Source organism: Myotis myotis, unplaced genomic scaffold (assembly GCF_014108235.1).
Source record: "Myotis myotis isolate mMyoMyo1 unplaced genomic scaffold, mMyoMyo1.p scaffold_m19_p_14, whole genome shotgun sequence".
Lineage (NCBI taxonomy): Eukaryota > Metazoa > Chordata > Mammalia > Chiroptera > Vespertilionidae > Myotis > Myotis myotis.
This window is the reverse complement of record NW_023416318.1, coordinates 691,012-706,196: the sequence shown is the minus strand read 5'-3', so window position 1 is coordinate 706,196 and position 15,185 is coordinate 691,012. Positions and strand designations below refer to the sequence as shown.

General features: G+C 45.0%; 1 protein-coding gene across 10 annotated transcripts in view; it reads right to left on the bottom strand.

The window, feature by feature from the left end:
* IMMT (inner membrane mitochondrial protein) overlaps positions 1 to 10,913 on the bottom strand; it is a 52,727-nt gene extending 41,814 nt beyond the window's left edge. For 5 of the 10 annotated variants that reach the window (XM_036333905.1, XM_036333906.1, XM_036333907.1 and 2 more), the window contains exon 1: positions 10,731 to 10,912. In XM_036333905.1, coding sequence (XP_036189798.1) covers positions 10,731 to 10,775 — 45 coding nt within the window. In that variant the 5' untranslated portion in view covers positions 10,776 to 10,912. Of the gene's footprint in view, positions 1 to 10,730 lie in introns of all 10 variants that reach the window. The other 5 variants (XM_036333911.1, XM_036333912.1, XM_036333913.1 and 2 more) reach the window with 3 other exon arrangements.
* Between the last annotated feature and the right edge of the window lie 4,272 nt (positions 10,914 to 15,185).

Below are 15,185 nucleotides of genomic sequence, written 5' to 3'. Positions count from 1 at the left end.
CCACAGCCTCAAGCTGGAGCCAACTCTCACCTCCAGTGACAGCTATAGAAGGTAAATAAATCCCAGAATAAAAAAAAAAAGGGGAGAAAAAAAAAGAGGCTGGGCGCTTCAGTTGCCCGCCAGCCTGAAAACAGCCCTCAGCCCCTCACCCAGACTGGCCAGGCACCCCAGTGGGGACCCCCACCCTGAAGGGGGTGTGAACAGCTGCAAACAGCCATCAGCCCGTCATTCAGGCTGGCCAGGCACCCAAGCGGGACCCCCACCCTGATCCGGATAACTCTTCAGGGCAAACCAGCCAGCCCCCACCCGTGCACCAGGCCTCTATCCTATATAGTAAAAGGGTAATATGCAAACTGACTCTAACAGCAGAAAGACTGGGAATGACTGGTCACTATGACACACACTGACCACCAGGGGGCAGACGCTCAATGCAGGAGCTGCCCTCTGGTGGTCAGTGTGCTCTCACAGCAGGGAGCTCTGCTCAGCCACAAGCTAGGCTGATGGCTGCCAGTATAGCGGTGGGGGTGGGAGCCTCTCCTGCCTCCTCAGCAGTGCTAAGGATGTCTGACTGCAGCTTAGGTCTGCTCCCTGCTGGCAAGTGGGCATCCCCGAGGAGAGCAGGCCTAAGCCAGCTAGTGGTCACCCCCGAGGGGTCCCAGACTGTGAGAGGGCACAGGCCGGGCTGAGAGACCCACTACCCCTGAGTGCACAAATTTTTGTGCACTGGGCCTCTAGTAGATATAATAAAAGGCTAATATGCAAACAGACTGAACCACGGAACAACCAACCAACCAAACAACAGGTCACTATGAAATGTGCTGACCACCAGGAGGCGTGTGTGGAACATGGTGGGCATCGGCCAAGATGGAGATGGTGGAGCAGGTAAGCGGGGATGCCAGATCAAGGTGGGGTGCCAGTCACTGTTATCAGGGTGAGCCTCTGGTGGTTATTGAAAATTCTTTGCTCCCGCGTGCTGTGGTCCTGCCTGGCGCTCGCACCCGCTGCCAGCGCCCAGCACTCAGTGCCGTCAGTGGGTGGAAGTGGCAGCTGCTGGCCCCAATCGCCCCCGAGGGCTTCTCCACCTCCCCCTGCTCCTGAGGAGCGATCAGGGCAGCAGCTGCCACTCGCACCTGCTGACAGCACCAGTCCTGCTCACACCCACTGCTGGCGCCAGCCCCAATTGCTCCGCGCTGTCAGCAGGTGTGAGCGGGGCCGGCACCGTCAGCACGTGGGAGTGGCAGGAGCGGCGGCAGTGGTGGGAGGAGGGCTGCCGGTAGACAGGGGACCAGGAGCCGTGGCAAGAGGGGCCAGGCAGGGGCATGGAGGATGGGCCATACCCACCCCCGTGCACACCACAGCCTTGCAGCCCACAATTCCTTTCAAGGTGCACGAATTCATGCACTGGGCCCCTAGTATATAGATAAACATAATTTTTATCTATATAATAATTGCTATTTATTTTGTAAAATAACATGATGCTATTATTCATGCTCTCAGGGGGGGAGGGCCCCTCAGCCTGGCTTGTGCCCTCTCGCAGTCCAGGACCCCTTGGGGAATGTCCCACTGATGGCTTAGGCCTGGGGAAGCGGGCCTAAGAAGCCTGGCAGCCCAGAAGCCTGCGGGGAGCAGGCCTAAGCCATTAGTCGGACATCCTTAGCACTGATGCAGAGGAAGGAGAGGCTCCCACCACCTCCACTGCACTGGCCAGTCATGAGCCGGCTTCTGGCTGAGCAGTGCTCCCCCTGTGGAAGCACACTGACCACCAGGGGGTAGCTTCCTGCATTGAGCATCTGCCCCCTGGTGGTCAGCACATGTCATAGCAACCAGTCGTTCCCAGTCGTTCTGCTGTTAGGGTCAACTTACATATTACCTTTTTATTATATAGGACTAGTGGCCCAGCGCGCGAAATCGCACCCAGTAGGCCGCCGACTGCTTCCATGGAAGCCAGCAGGAGCCGCAGCGTACCCGCGAGGGAGGTAGGAGCCACGCCACTTCCGCAGGAGGGAGGCGGGAGAGAGCCACCACTGCCCATGGGAGCCCAGAGGAAGCCGCTGCCATTGCCGCCCGTGGAAGCTACAGCGGGGGGTGGGACTGAGAGGTGCTCCATGCATCTCCTGGTGACCAGTCACACGCAGCCCCGCCCACCCGCGAGCGCCTGCTGTGCATGCAGCCTCCTGCTGATCAGTCGTTACACATGAGGGCGTGACAACCACTCGCATATTAGCCTTTTATTATACAGGATTATTGTATTATTTTTTCCATCGTTACAACGGTACACCTACTTTTGCCCCACTCTGTATATTGTATGTTGGTTATATGGGCAACAACTTGTCTCTTTAGTTAACAGGTCTTTAGGCTGAAAGGAAAATTGCTTAAGGGAGCTATATCCTAGGAGTCACATTGACATCCAAAATGTCTTATTTGCAGAGGAATTTGATTTTGATGACAAGACCCTGATGCTGTGATGGGATCAGATTTTGAAGGGTTTTGAGAAAGGTTGTGAATATACTTGAAAATTGTAAAGGGTAGGCTATATTATCCAAAAATGACTGCAATAGTATTTCCTGTACCACATGCTCTTCCAGAATCCTGCCACTCCTCCAAAGTGAGTTCTACTACTCTCCCCTTGAACAATGCCAGGACTTGGTTATTAATTTACTAATAGAGGGCACTGAAAGTGGCACTGTGTGACTTCGAAGACTAGAACATAAAAGGGGATACAGCTTCTGCCAGCTGCCTCTCATCACATTTTCTCTTGGAACACAGCAACCAAACTGTGAGGAAGCCCAGACGGTGAGGAAGCCTATACTGGATGTGTAGGTGTTCCAGCCAGCAGCCCCAGCTGAGGTGTCAGCTGCAGCCAGTATCAACTGCCAGACATGAGAATGAGGAGGTGTGAGATGACTCTACCCCCACCCACTGCCTGACTACACCCTCATGAGGGTCACGGAGCCCAGCTGAGTCCTGGCAGCCCCCAGAACTTAGACAATAAATAAAAGTTATTTTACCCCAAGCTCGAGGTAGTTTATGTAGCTATAGCTAATCAGAACACTATCTTTATGAATTCATGAATTCAAACACTTTTGGTGGATTTTAACCAACTGTAATTATTATCCTTTTAAAAATTTAAATTGTCCCATCTTTGGCCAATTAATGCCACTTCAATATACATTATCTTTTTATATTAATTATATATATGTGTGTGTGTGTGTATACATACATACATACATATATATATATATATATATAGAGAGAGAGAGAGAGAGAGAGAGTGTGTGTGTGTGTGTGTGTGTGTGTGTGTTTGTGTGTGTGTTTGGTCTCTATACCTCAAGCCATCTGCAAATACCTAGTGGCAAGCTGTTTTTTTTTCCATATGTGTAGTAAAATTCACTTATAAAAGTCACCATTTTAACCTGGATGCTGTGGCTCAGTTGGTTGAGAATGGCCTCATTAACCAAGAGGTCACCGGTTGGGCCACAGTCAGTTGCTCAGTGTTGAGAGCATTGGCCAGCAGACCGAAGGGTGGTAGGTTCGATTCCCAGTCAAGGTCGGTTCTCAGTTTTAGGTTTGATCCCTGGCCGATTGGGGAGCATGCAGGAGGAAACCAGTCTATGTGTCTCTCTCACATCAATGTTTCTTTCTCTCTCTCCCTCCCCATTTCCTCCCTCCCACTCTCTCTTTAAAGATCAACATAAAAAAATATCCTCGGGTGAGGATTAAAAAAACATTTTAAAAAGAGATCACCGGTTGGATTCCAGGTCAGGGCACATACCGGGGTGCAGGCTCAATCCCCAGTAGAGGGTGTGCAGGAGGCAGCCAACCAATGTTTCTCTCATCAATTTCTACCTCTCTCCCTCTCCCATCTGCTCTCTCTTAAAAATAAATAAACCTTTTTTTTCAAGTCACGGTTTTAAAGTGTGCTTTCAGTACATTCGCACTGCTATGCAACAATCAAAACCTCTAATTCTAGAACATTTTCATCACTCCAAAAGGAAATTCCTGTGCCAACTACATAGTCTCTCCATTTCCTCCTCTCTCCATCCACTGACAATCACTAGATCTACTTTCTGGCTCTATAGATTTGACTATTTTAGATATTTGTATAAATGAAATCATATGTAGCCTTTTCTGCATGGCTTCTTTCACTTGGCATAATGTTTTTAATGTTCATCCTGTTGTGACATGTATCCTGCATATAGATGTACTTAATTTATTTTATGGTTGAATGTAATATTTCATCATATAGATATACCATATTTTGTTTATCCAGACATCAGTTGGACATTTGGGTTGTCTCCATCTTTTGGCTACTGTGAACAGTGCTATGAACATTCATCTGCAGGTTTTTGTTTGAACACCTGTCTTCAATTCTTTTGGGTAGAACTTCAGGGTCACAGTAATGCCATGTTTAACTGTGTATTTTATATTCCCCAGCAGTGCATGAGGGTTCCAATTTCTCCACATCCTCACCAACACTTGTTCACCACCTAGTGCCGTGATCGGCAAACTGCGGCTCGCGAGCCACATGCGGCTCTTTGGCCCCTTGAGTGTGGCTCTTCCTAAGCCTTAGGAGTACCCTAATTAAGTTAATAACAATGTACCTACCTATATAGTTTCAGTTTAAAAAATCTGGCTTTCAAAAAAAAAAAAATCTGGCTCTCAAAAGAAATTTCAATCGTTGTACTGTGGATATTTGGCTCTGCTGACTAATGAGTTTGCCGACCACTGGCCTAGTGAGTGCACCTTCTGATGAGGTTGTTGGCCACTTATATGTCTTCTTTTGATAAATGTCTATTCAAGTCCTTCGCCCATATTTATTTGGGTTGCCTTTTTGTAGTTGAGTTGTAGGAGTTCTTTATATTCTAGACATTACATCCTTATCAGATTATGATTTGAAAATATTTCCTTTCTTTTTACTGTCTTCCATGTCCCTTGATGCATAAAAATTTTTAATTTTAATGAAATCTAATTTATGTTTTGTTTTTTTTGGAATCAACCACTGCTAAATCCAATGTCTGCCTCCAGAGCTCTCTTTCTCAAGCACCATCCTTGACTATCTCTTTATTTCTACCCAAAATAAAATTAAATATCCCACTTTAACACACAAAATATTGGACACCTCTTAGCTCTGGAAATCCTTTTTGTTAATAATAACCTATGATGTAGAAAGGACAATACTGTTTCAAAGTAATTTACTTTGACATATAACCTTGTAATAAATGTTATAAGGTTAGCACTGCTGCTTCTAACTTATAGAAATATGATTAAAAAATAAATAACCCCCCAAAAAAGCAAGATAAAATGTACAGTTCCCATGTAATGTCTTTGCACTGCTGATCTTTTCCTTAGCTACTCCAAACTAAAGTGAACATATAAAAAGTCACCACAGCCCTAGCCAGTTTGGTTCAGTGGACAGAGTGTCGGCCTATGGACTGAAGGGTCGCAGGTTCGATTCTGGTCAAAGGCAAGTACCTCAGTTCCCGGCCTGGTCAGAGCATGTGTGTGGGAGGCATCCATTCAATGTCTCTCTCTCTCTCACATCAATGTTTCTCTCTCTCTATCTCTCCCTCTCCCTTCCACTCTCTCTAAATATAATGGAAAAATATCCTCGGGTGAGGATTAACAAAACAAAAAGTCACCAAAATCCAGCATTACAACCTGAAAACAGGGAGTTTAATTAAAGTCCCTTCATATGAATCCTATCTGGAGGTTCCAGGTTTCCCCTCTAGACTTTGCTGGTTGCTGTGACTGACAATGTTTCGTGAATTTTGTCATAAGCATTCCGCCCACATAAACAAAAGACCTCCAGAAATTAATAACATTTGAAATGCAATTTAATATGCAACAACTTCAATTTTTCTATAGTAAACTTATTTTATAAGAATCATTTTATAAGAACACTTAAATCAGAGAACCGGTTTTGCTCAGTGGACAGAGCATCGGCCTGCAGACTGAAGGGTCCCAGGTTCGATTCCAGTCAAGGGCATGTACCTTGCTTGCAGGCACATCCCCAGTAGGAGGTGTGTAGGAGGCAGCTGATCGATATTTCTCTCTCATCAATGTTTCTAACTCTCTATCCCTCTCCCTTCCTCTCTGTAAAAATCAATAAAATATATTTTTAAAAAAAGAATCATGCATTATTATAAATATATCACAATTAAGTCCACTAAGTTTGGCATTGCAGCAGTATTATCTGTCAGTATAAACACATTCTTTGTTTAGGAGAAAAGGTGCTCTTCAGTTAGGAAAAGGAAATGGCTGATATTAAACCATATGGCAAAAGGGGAAACTTCATACTTTAGTTTTCCTTGCATATATGAATGAATATACATTACTAACATATTCTCATTTGTGTGCTCTAAGTTATAATATAAAATTTATTTCATATGGTTTGAAAGCCACTGGTCTAGAGAAATGAAAACAAGGAATAAAAAAAGAAAAAAGGATTCTAGTGTGGGTGGGAGCAAACAGCAGGCTGCATGATAAACTACTTTCTACCACGTATGCTTAGCAGACATTCTCATTAAGTAACACACTGTTTTATAACCCTAACAGAAAAAAAAGAATTCTAGAAGATAGCTCATAATATCCACACACAAGTTCAATCCTAAATAGTTTTGCTATCAAAGTTGGTCTTAGTCCTAGCTGATTTGGCTTAGTGGATTGAAGGCTGGCCTGCAGAATAAAGGGTCCCAGGTTCAATTACAGTCAAGGGCATGTACCTCGGTTGCAGGCTCGATCCCCAGCCCCGATCAGGCACGTGCAGGAGGCAACCAATTGATGTGTCTCTCTTACATTGATGTTTCTGTCTCTCTGTCTCTCCCCGATCCTTCCACTCTCTCTATAAATGGAAAAAAATATCCTCTAGTGAGGATTAACAAAGTTGGTCTTAAATAAACTGGCTTTGTCAGTCCTCAAGAACAATAATATTCTTTCTCTTCTTTTAAGTGATAAGCAGATAACACTACTGCATATGCAGATGACCACAACCAAACCTGTAGTCTGGGAGAGGGTTAGCTTGGTCCTCCAAACCTAATGACCACCTCAGAAACGGTTGTAGAACAGGTGATACAATATAGTATTGGGACTAAGAGAAGAAAGAAGGTGTTAGATGTGGAAAATAATAAACTGAGAAAGATTCAGAGCTCTGAAGTACATTTCTGAAAAAGAAAACAATTCATTTCTGCTGAATATCCATATGTAAAGATTTTAAGGATGATGAGTCCAGGCATACAGAATAAGGTAGATGCCATCTGTGATGGTTAATTTTATAGGTCAACTTGGAGGGTATTTTTGGATGAGATTAACACTTAAATCAGAGAACTGTGAGTAAAGCAGCTTGCCTTCCACAATGTGGGTGGGCCTCATCCAATTAGTTGAAGGCCTGAATGAAACAAAATGACCAGCCTCCCCAAGCAAAAGAGAATGAATAATTCTCCAGTCTTCAGACTGGAACTGCACCATCAGCTCTCCTGGGTATGTGCCAGCCACAAATGCATAAGCATATTCCTTATAATAAATTCTAGAAGATGACAGCTAATTCTAGAAGATGTATAGATATATCTATACATATCTATATACATAGTAGTAAGAGTTACAAAGTAAAACAAAAGTAGGGCAATAGGAGAGAGTAGTTAGTTCTGTTTTAGATAGGGAAGATCTCTCGGAAGGAAAGGTGATATTGAGGAAATATCTGAATGAAGGAAGTGAGCTGAGCAAAGATGTGTGGGAAGATTTCAGGGCAAAAGAAACGGCAAAAGAAAAGGCAATGAAGTAAGTGCTGGATATGCCAGAAAAAAACAGACTGAGTCAGAGTAGAAAAATGAGATATCCAAAGAGCCAGATCATGAAGGGCCTGGTGGGTATAAAGTGTTTAGATTTTATTCGGAATATGATGAGATGTCATTAAAGAGCATGGAATGATCCTGTATGTTTAAAAGAAGAAGAAGAAAAAGCCTAGCCCTGGCCGATTTGGCTCAGACTGAAGGGCCTGCGAACAAAGGGTTGCAGGTGTGATTCCTGGTCAAGGGCACATACCTCAGTTGCAGGTTCAATCCCTGGCCCCAGTCTGGGGGCATGCCAGAGGCAACCAGTCAATGTGTCTCTCTCACATAGAAGTCTGTCTGTCTGTCTGTTTCTCTCCTCCCCCACTCCTCTCTCCCTTCCACACTCTCTCTAAAGATCAATGGAAAAAAATATCCTCAGGTGAGAATTAAAAAAAAAAAAAAAAAAAAAAAGCCTTTATTAACTAGTATGTAAAGAACTGAATCTGGAAAAGGCAAAACCATGGAGTCAGTAAAAAGAACAGTGGTTCCCTGCCCAGCCAGCATGGCTCAGTGGTTGAGCATCTACCTATGAACCAGGAGGTCACAGTTCAATTCCTGGTTAGGGCACATGCCCGGGTTTTGGGCTCAAATCCCAGTAGAGGGCATGCAGGAGACAGCCGATCAAAGATTCTTTCTCATCATTGATGTTTATATCTCTCTCTCCTTTTCCCTTCCTCTCTGAAATCAATAAAATTATATTTTAAGAAAAAATAAGTGGTTCCCAGGGCAAAGGGCTTAGGGTAGGAGAGTGATGAATAAGCAGAAGACAGGATTTTAGAAGGATGAAAACACACTCTATCATGCCACAATGATGGATAATGTCATCACATATTTGTTCAAACCCATAGAATGTACACCAAAAGTAAACCCTAATGTAAACTGTGGAGTTTGGGTGATTAGGATATGCCAATGTAGTTTCATAGGTTGTAATGAATGTACCACTCTGGTAGAGGATGTTGATAATGGGGAGGGGGAGTGGAATGCACATGTGGAGGCACGGGGTTTATGGGAAATGTCTGTACTTTCCCCTCAATCTTCCTGTGAACCTAAAACTATTCTAATACATTAAATCTTAAAGTAAAAAGAGAGACAGAGAAAGAACGAACCTTGGGGGTATACTTAGAGGTACATGAAAGCAACACATTCAACAAAGGAAAACAGGGATGAGAGAGGGTAAGATGCACCCGAAGATATTACATAGAAGAGTCAAGAGTAAAAAGAGTTTGACAAAGCAACAGCTTAAAATGCTACTGAATGATGGAGGATATAGTTAGAGTAAATGAATGAATTTTATATAAATTTTTTAAAAAATCTTGTAAGATAGCAATTTTAAGAAGGTAAGAAATCTTGGTTGCAAACCAGAAAAGTGTTCATATTTTAGTATAAAGTCTTAATCTGTTTTCTTCTCATTTCCTAAATGGGAACCAATAAGTGGGAAACATTTTGAGAAAGGCAAGAAAAAAAACATGTAATTTTGGACTTCAGGGCAGACAGACTAGTGACAACCATGATGTAATCTGAGCACAGAATAAGGAACAGCATGCCATGAAAGGAGGGCTCCACAGACAAACTTCTAACAATTCTGCCCTGAGAGGTAGCTCTACTTTCTTCATCCTCCCAGCCCCACTTGGGTATGATCTCCATCCCTTGCTGTTAATTAAGCCCATGATAAGGGTTGGTTGTGTGGCAAAGGGAATTTTGCAGATGCAACTCAGGTTACTAATCAGTTGACTTTGAATCAATCTAAAGCAGTGGTTCTCAACCTTGGCTGCTCATTAGAATCACCTGGGAATCTTTTTAAAATCCTGATTTCTGGGCCTCATCCTCGGGAAATTCTGTTTCTTTGTTATAAGGTGGGGCCACCTTAGTAATGTAGAATAGAAAACTACTATACACATAAAAAAAAAAAAAAGAAAGAAAGAAAGGAAACTAATACAGACACCATTTTCCTATGGAAGAGGCTGCTTCTCCTACCCTAACAACGGAATGGGGAGATAAGCAAACTTGGGGGGATAAAGTCTGGCTTCTATGGATGTTATTCTATTACTGCTTGAATCACAGTGCCTGTTTTGCAATACAACATTTTGCCAAAATATCAGTATTCTGAAAATTGTGGTCCATGGAAATAGGTTTACTTTTTAATTTTAGAAAGTTACTTTGGTAATTATGACGAAATAAAAGTAACTGGGTATCTAGGCTCCTTGGATGTCTGCCAAAGTAGTCCCAGCACCTGGGAGACTCAGAACCCCAGGCTAATCTCAGAAATGAGCACAAGGTCATGACTCCTGTCCTTCCTCAAGTACCAAGAGTTTGAACTCCACAAACTACATTCTTTTCTTTTTGTTTAGGCTTAAGACTAGCTCAGAGGTGTTCTCAGGTACGAGAAGAAGTCCCTCCCGAATAATGACGACCTTGTCCCCGAAAACGCGGGCTCTTAACAGTGCAAGCACCCCCTTATTTAAAACTGCAACAAGCCAAGGCTCGGCTCTGCATTGCCTGCTGGGAACTGTAGTTCTCCCCCTCGACCTTCACCCCCTGGCTGCGCGAAACCACAGCACGCACAACCGGCGACCCGGGCGCCGGGAGCCACGATTGGTCCCTGAATGGGGCAGCGCGGGGCTGATTGGACGACACGTCCCCGAAGCCAAGCCTCCCGCCCTGCGCCCGCCTCCCCGCCACCTTCTGTTTTCCACACCCCATCCGGCTTCAGCAATAACTCTCAAGGCATCCCTCCCAGCGAACTCCCGAATTAACCGGCGGACGGGCCCGCCTAAGACTCCCGCGATGAGGGCGGCCCTGAGACACGCCTCAGTCCCGGGGCCGAGGCAGAGCGAAAGCCGCCCCCATTTTCCGTTGTCTGCCCTTAGCTTCATCACGCGCTCCCTCCCGCGCCCTCGCGCTCACCTGGGCGGCGGAGGTCACGCCAGATAAATAACAGACCCGCAGCATCTCGGACAGGTGGACAGCGCGGCTAGTATACGCTGGAGCTGCGGGAGCGGCGCGAGTAGGAGAGGGCCGGCGTGCGTGCGTGTGTGTGTGCGTGCGTTCGCGCCGCCTCCCTGCGCCGGCGTACCGGAGGGCACCAACGCCACTGCGCACGCGCAGCTCCTTTCCCGTCCCCGCCCCGGCAGCTCTAAGTGGGTGGGCCCTCCCTTGGCGGAAAGAACGACTTCTTCTTCCGGGTCGCGCCTCTTTGTGTTCCGGTCCGCACCCCGAGTCCGGGGTTACTAGGGGAACGGGAGGCTGGGAAGGGCGTCGGGAACTCAGGCTTCGATCCTCTCGGAAAACGGGTTGGCGTGACTCCACGGAGAATTCAGCAAGAAAGCATCTCAGCCGTCTCTGTCCGATGGATATTTCTTTTTATAGCAAAGGTGGAAATTTATTGAACAAATACAGATTCCCACGTGGGACAGACTGCCACGTGGGGAGGGGGAAAGGGTCCCAAAAAACCGACTCCCACGTGGGGAGGGGAAAGAGTCCCCCGATGGATATTTCGAGGAAAGGAATCGACTTGGCGCAGTCGGTGTCGTCCTGGCCGGAGGCCTTGGTTTCGTTTGACAATTCTGCTGGAGTCTTCCTGGTTGCGGGAGGCTGGGGGAACGAACACGCGAGAGACCTTTGTGCGCAATGTGTCGTGCACGTGACGTAGCGGAGTGGCGATCGGAACCCAGATTCTTGGGGTTCACAGCTCCTACTCCTTCCAGGTTAAACAGCGCAAGTTTTTATTTTAGAAAGATAATTTGGCCGCAACCTGTGGGGTGGGTTGGGAAGATAAGGAGGTCAAAGTATTCCACTGAGTCTATAATCAAGGTATAACATTAAACACTGAACACAGGATTCAATACTATTAGTACAGTGTCACAGAAACGAAATAACTGTGTATCAGTTGTGCTTGCAAAGTACTTTCAAGTCTTAACTAGGTAATTTATTATAGTATGATGTTCTCCCTAGAGGTATACAAGGTCACTAATCCCATATGTAAAATGGAAAAATAGATTTGAAGCCCTAACCGGTTTGGCTCAGTGGATAGAGCGTTGGCCTGTGGACTGAAGGGTCCCAGGTTCAATTCCAGTCAAGGGCATGTACCTTGGTTTCGGGCACATCCCCAGTGGGGGGTGCAGGAGGCAACTGATCAATGTTTCTAACTCTCTATCCCTCTCCCTTCCTCTCTGTAAAAAATCAATAAAATATATTTTTTAAGAAAAATAGATTTGAAAATTAACTTTATATAATTACTTAATTTTGTGTATGTTCGATGTACTTCAGTAATTACACTCTTCATATCACCATCACCTAATGGCCTCCAGAACAGTCTATCAGATAGACTCCATCCTATTTAGTAATTTTAGCAATTAAACTGGTTTCCCTACCCCATTTCTGCCTCTGTTGTCATGTTGGAAGATGCCAGTGTGACAACTTTTCTAACATCTTGGCCATAAACCTCTCATTGCCAATAAGCAGTTTCAGTCTGCTCCAGCCATGGGTGACACAGCCACACCTTAAGCCTGAACATCATTAGCAAGTTTAGCTTCAAGAGCTCAAGTTCCAAAATTCTTTTTTACTAGAGGCCCAGTACAAAAAATTCATGTACTGGTAGGGTCCCTAGTGGCTGCAGGGGTACTCCCGCCCTTCCCCGGCAGGCCCCGCCCCCTGGTCAAACTCCCACTTTGCATACTAGGCTTTTATTATATAGGATAGTTTCCTAACCTCTCATTTAACAAAGTCCCTAATCCTCATCCTCCACTTGCAATTTATGATTTTGGGGGCTTTAAACTGTATTCTAAAGTAACTCAAATTTAAATCACATTCCTGTTCAAAAACTGCAATGACTCCCACTGCCAATTCAAAGAGCCTTTATGAAATGTCTCAAAGTACTTTTCCAGTGTATGTAGATGTTTCTCAACTCAAAGTGGCAGCTGTAGGTGTGAAATCAAGACAGCAACAATAGCCCTAGCTGGTTTGGCTCAGTGGATAGAGCGTCAGCCTGCGGACTGAAGGATTCCAGGTTCAATTCCAGTTAAGGGCACCTACTTCAGTTGCAGGCTCCCTGCCCTGGTTGGGACTATGCCAGAGGCAACCAATCAATGTATCTCTCTGACTTTGGTGTTTCTGTCTCTCGCTCTCCCTTCCACTCTCTCTAAAAATCAATGGAAAACATGTCCTTGAGTGAGGATTTAAAAAAAACAAAACTGTGAAGACAGCAACAATAGCACTCCACCCACTTAGATGCCCTATAACCTAGAGAAGCAAGGATAACCATCTCAGTGGTTCTCAAAAGAGTGATCTGGGATGTGCTGCGCCAGCACGGCCAAGGGTGAACCTGAGTGGGGGCGGTGAAGGATTTAGAAAAGACAGACAAGAGAATGAAAGCTGGGTCTCAGTGGGAGGCTGCTTCTCTGATGGAGAGACAGCAATGGCACCCATAAGCCAAGTCTTTATTTTATAGCCAGATTTCACAAGGTAAAGTAAGGGCGTGGTCAAGATGTTTACACTGTTCTAATCTACTCAGTTACATGCACCTGAACTCTATCAAGCCCACATTACTCAGACACGTGGGGCCACATGTTCGGACCATAGGTTCAAGCTTACAACTATAGCTGTTGGCTATAATTGTGCTGGGAGGGCTCTGCCCTCCAAGCTGGGACTTGCACGTGGCAATGAGAGAACTGTGCCCTCTCATTAGACTGAGGCTTGAACCTGTCCAAACCCTGTAGTTGCTCTACACACTGGGATCCCTGGGGGAGCCTCAGACCTTTTCAGAAAGATTTTTAGACCTTTCCATAAAATCAAACCTAGCTTCATAATATTAAGGTTATTTGCTGTTTTCATTATCTTGTAGCGTTATCCAGATATCGCAATACATTGAATGCATAAGCAAATTTCAGAATCCATCTTTCTATTAATCCAGACATTAAAGAGATTTGCAAAAAGGTTAAACAATGCCACTCACTACTCTTTTTTTAAATCTTGGAATAGTTATTTTTCATTAAGCCCTGACTGGTTTTGCTCAGTGGATAAGAGCATTGGCCTGTGGACTCAAGGGTCCCAGGTTCGATTCCGGTCATGGGCACCAAAAACAAATAAAAAGAATGCTTCCTTCTGCCCTAACCGGTTTGGCTCAGTGGATAGAGCGTCGGCCTGAAGACTCAAGGGTCCCAGGTTTGATTCCGGTCAAGGGCATGCACCTGGGTTGCGGGCACATACCCAGTAGGGGGTGTGCAAAAAGGCAGCTGATCAATGTTTCTCACTCATTGATGTTTCTAACTCTCTATCCCTCTCCCTTCCTCCCTGTAAAAATCAATGAAATATATTTTTAAAAATGTGTTAATATGTAATAGGTTTGTTATTGTTTTAAAATAACATGGTAGGCAGAATAATTATCCCCAAATGTGTCCCCACACTTTCCTAATCCTTGGGACATGTGAATATATTACCTTAAATGACAAAAAAAAGTTTTTTTGCAAGTGTGATTAAGTTAAGAATGTTGAGATATGGGTACTATCCTGGACTGTGTTGGTCTGTCGAGTGTGTTTCCCTCCACATCCCGCGTGGTTCAGGGTTCGGGATCTGAAAGAGGAGCCGCACACAAATGAGAGAGAAAAGAGACAAGAGACAATTTGGAAATGTTGGGGAGCCAGGTGGGCAAGTCCAACTCAAGGAGAGGGACTTCCACTCATGCTCAGGCAGCTCCAACCTTTTATTTGATCTGGGGTAGCCCTAAGGTAAGGAGGTTTCAATGACACACAGATTAGCTCATCAGCAGACAATTTCCAGTAATAGGCAGAATATCTAATCAACAATAATCAACAAGGATTTACATGAGTATCTAAGGAATTAAGTGAATTAAGGTGGGGAGGATGCTTCAGCTACCATTATCTAGATTAACTGGGTGGTGCACAGCTCCGACCTTTGCTAGGGCTTCAAAGGTCACTAGCTTTTGGGGGTCTCTACTCTTCTCTGCTAGTGAAGATGATAGGTGGTCTCCGACATCTCCCCCTTCTTTTTCCCTTAAAAATTCTTGTATCTGTAGATCAGAAATATAAGAACAAGTCCCAATTTCAATGTCCAACAGTTCTGAGTCCAAGTTTCAATGTCCGCCAGTTCATGTGTACATGCCAACAATGATATGCTGGTTCTGGATGGTGGACAAATGGTGGCAATGCAGGTCCAACCCTCTCTGGTTTGGTCCTGGGCAACCTGCAGCGATGCACAGCTGCTGACTGCCAGCATGGCAAAGCGTCATCAGCGTCCCTGATCTCTGAACTGTCTCTTTCCTGTCGTGGTGGCTGGAGCAATTTGGTCAATTTCTCTCTGGGATCTGTTGTTGCAGGAATCCACATGGTCTTGGAGTTTTTCTCT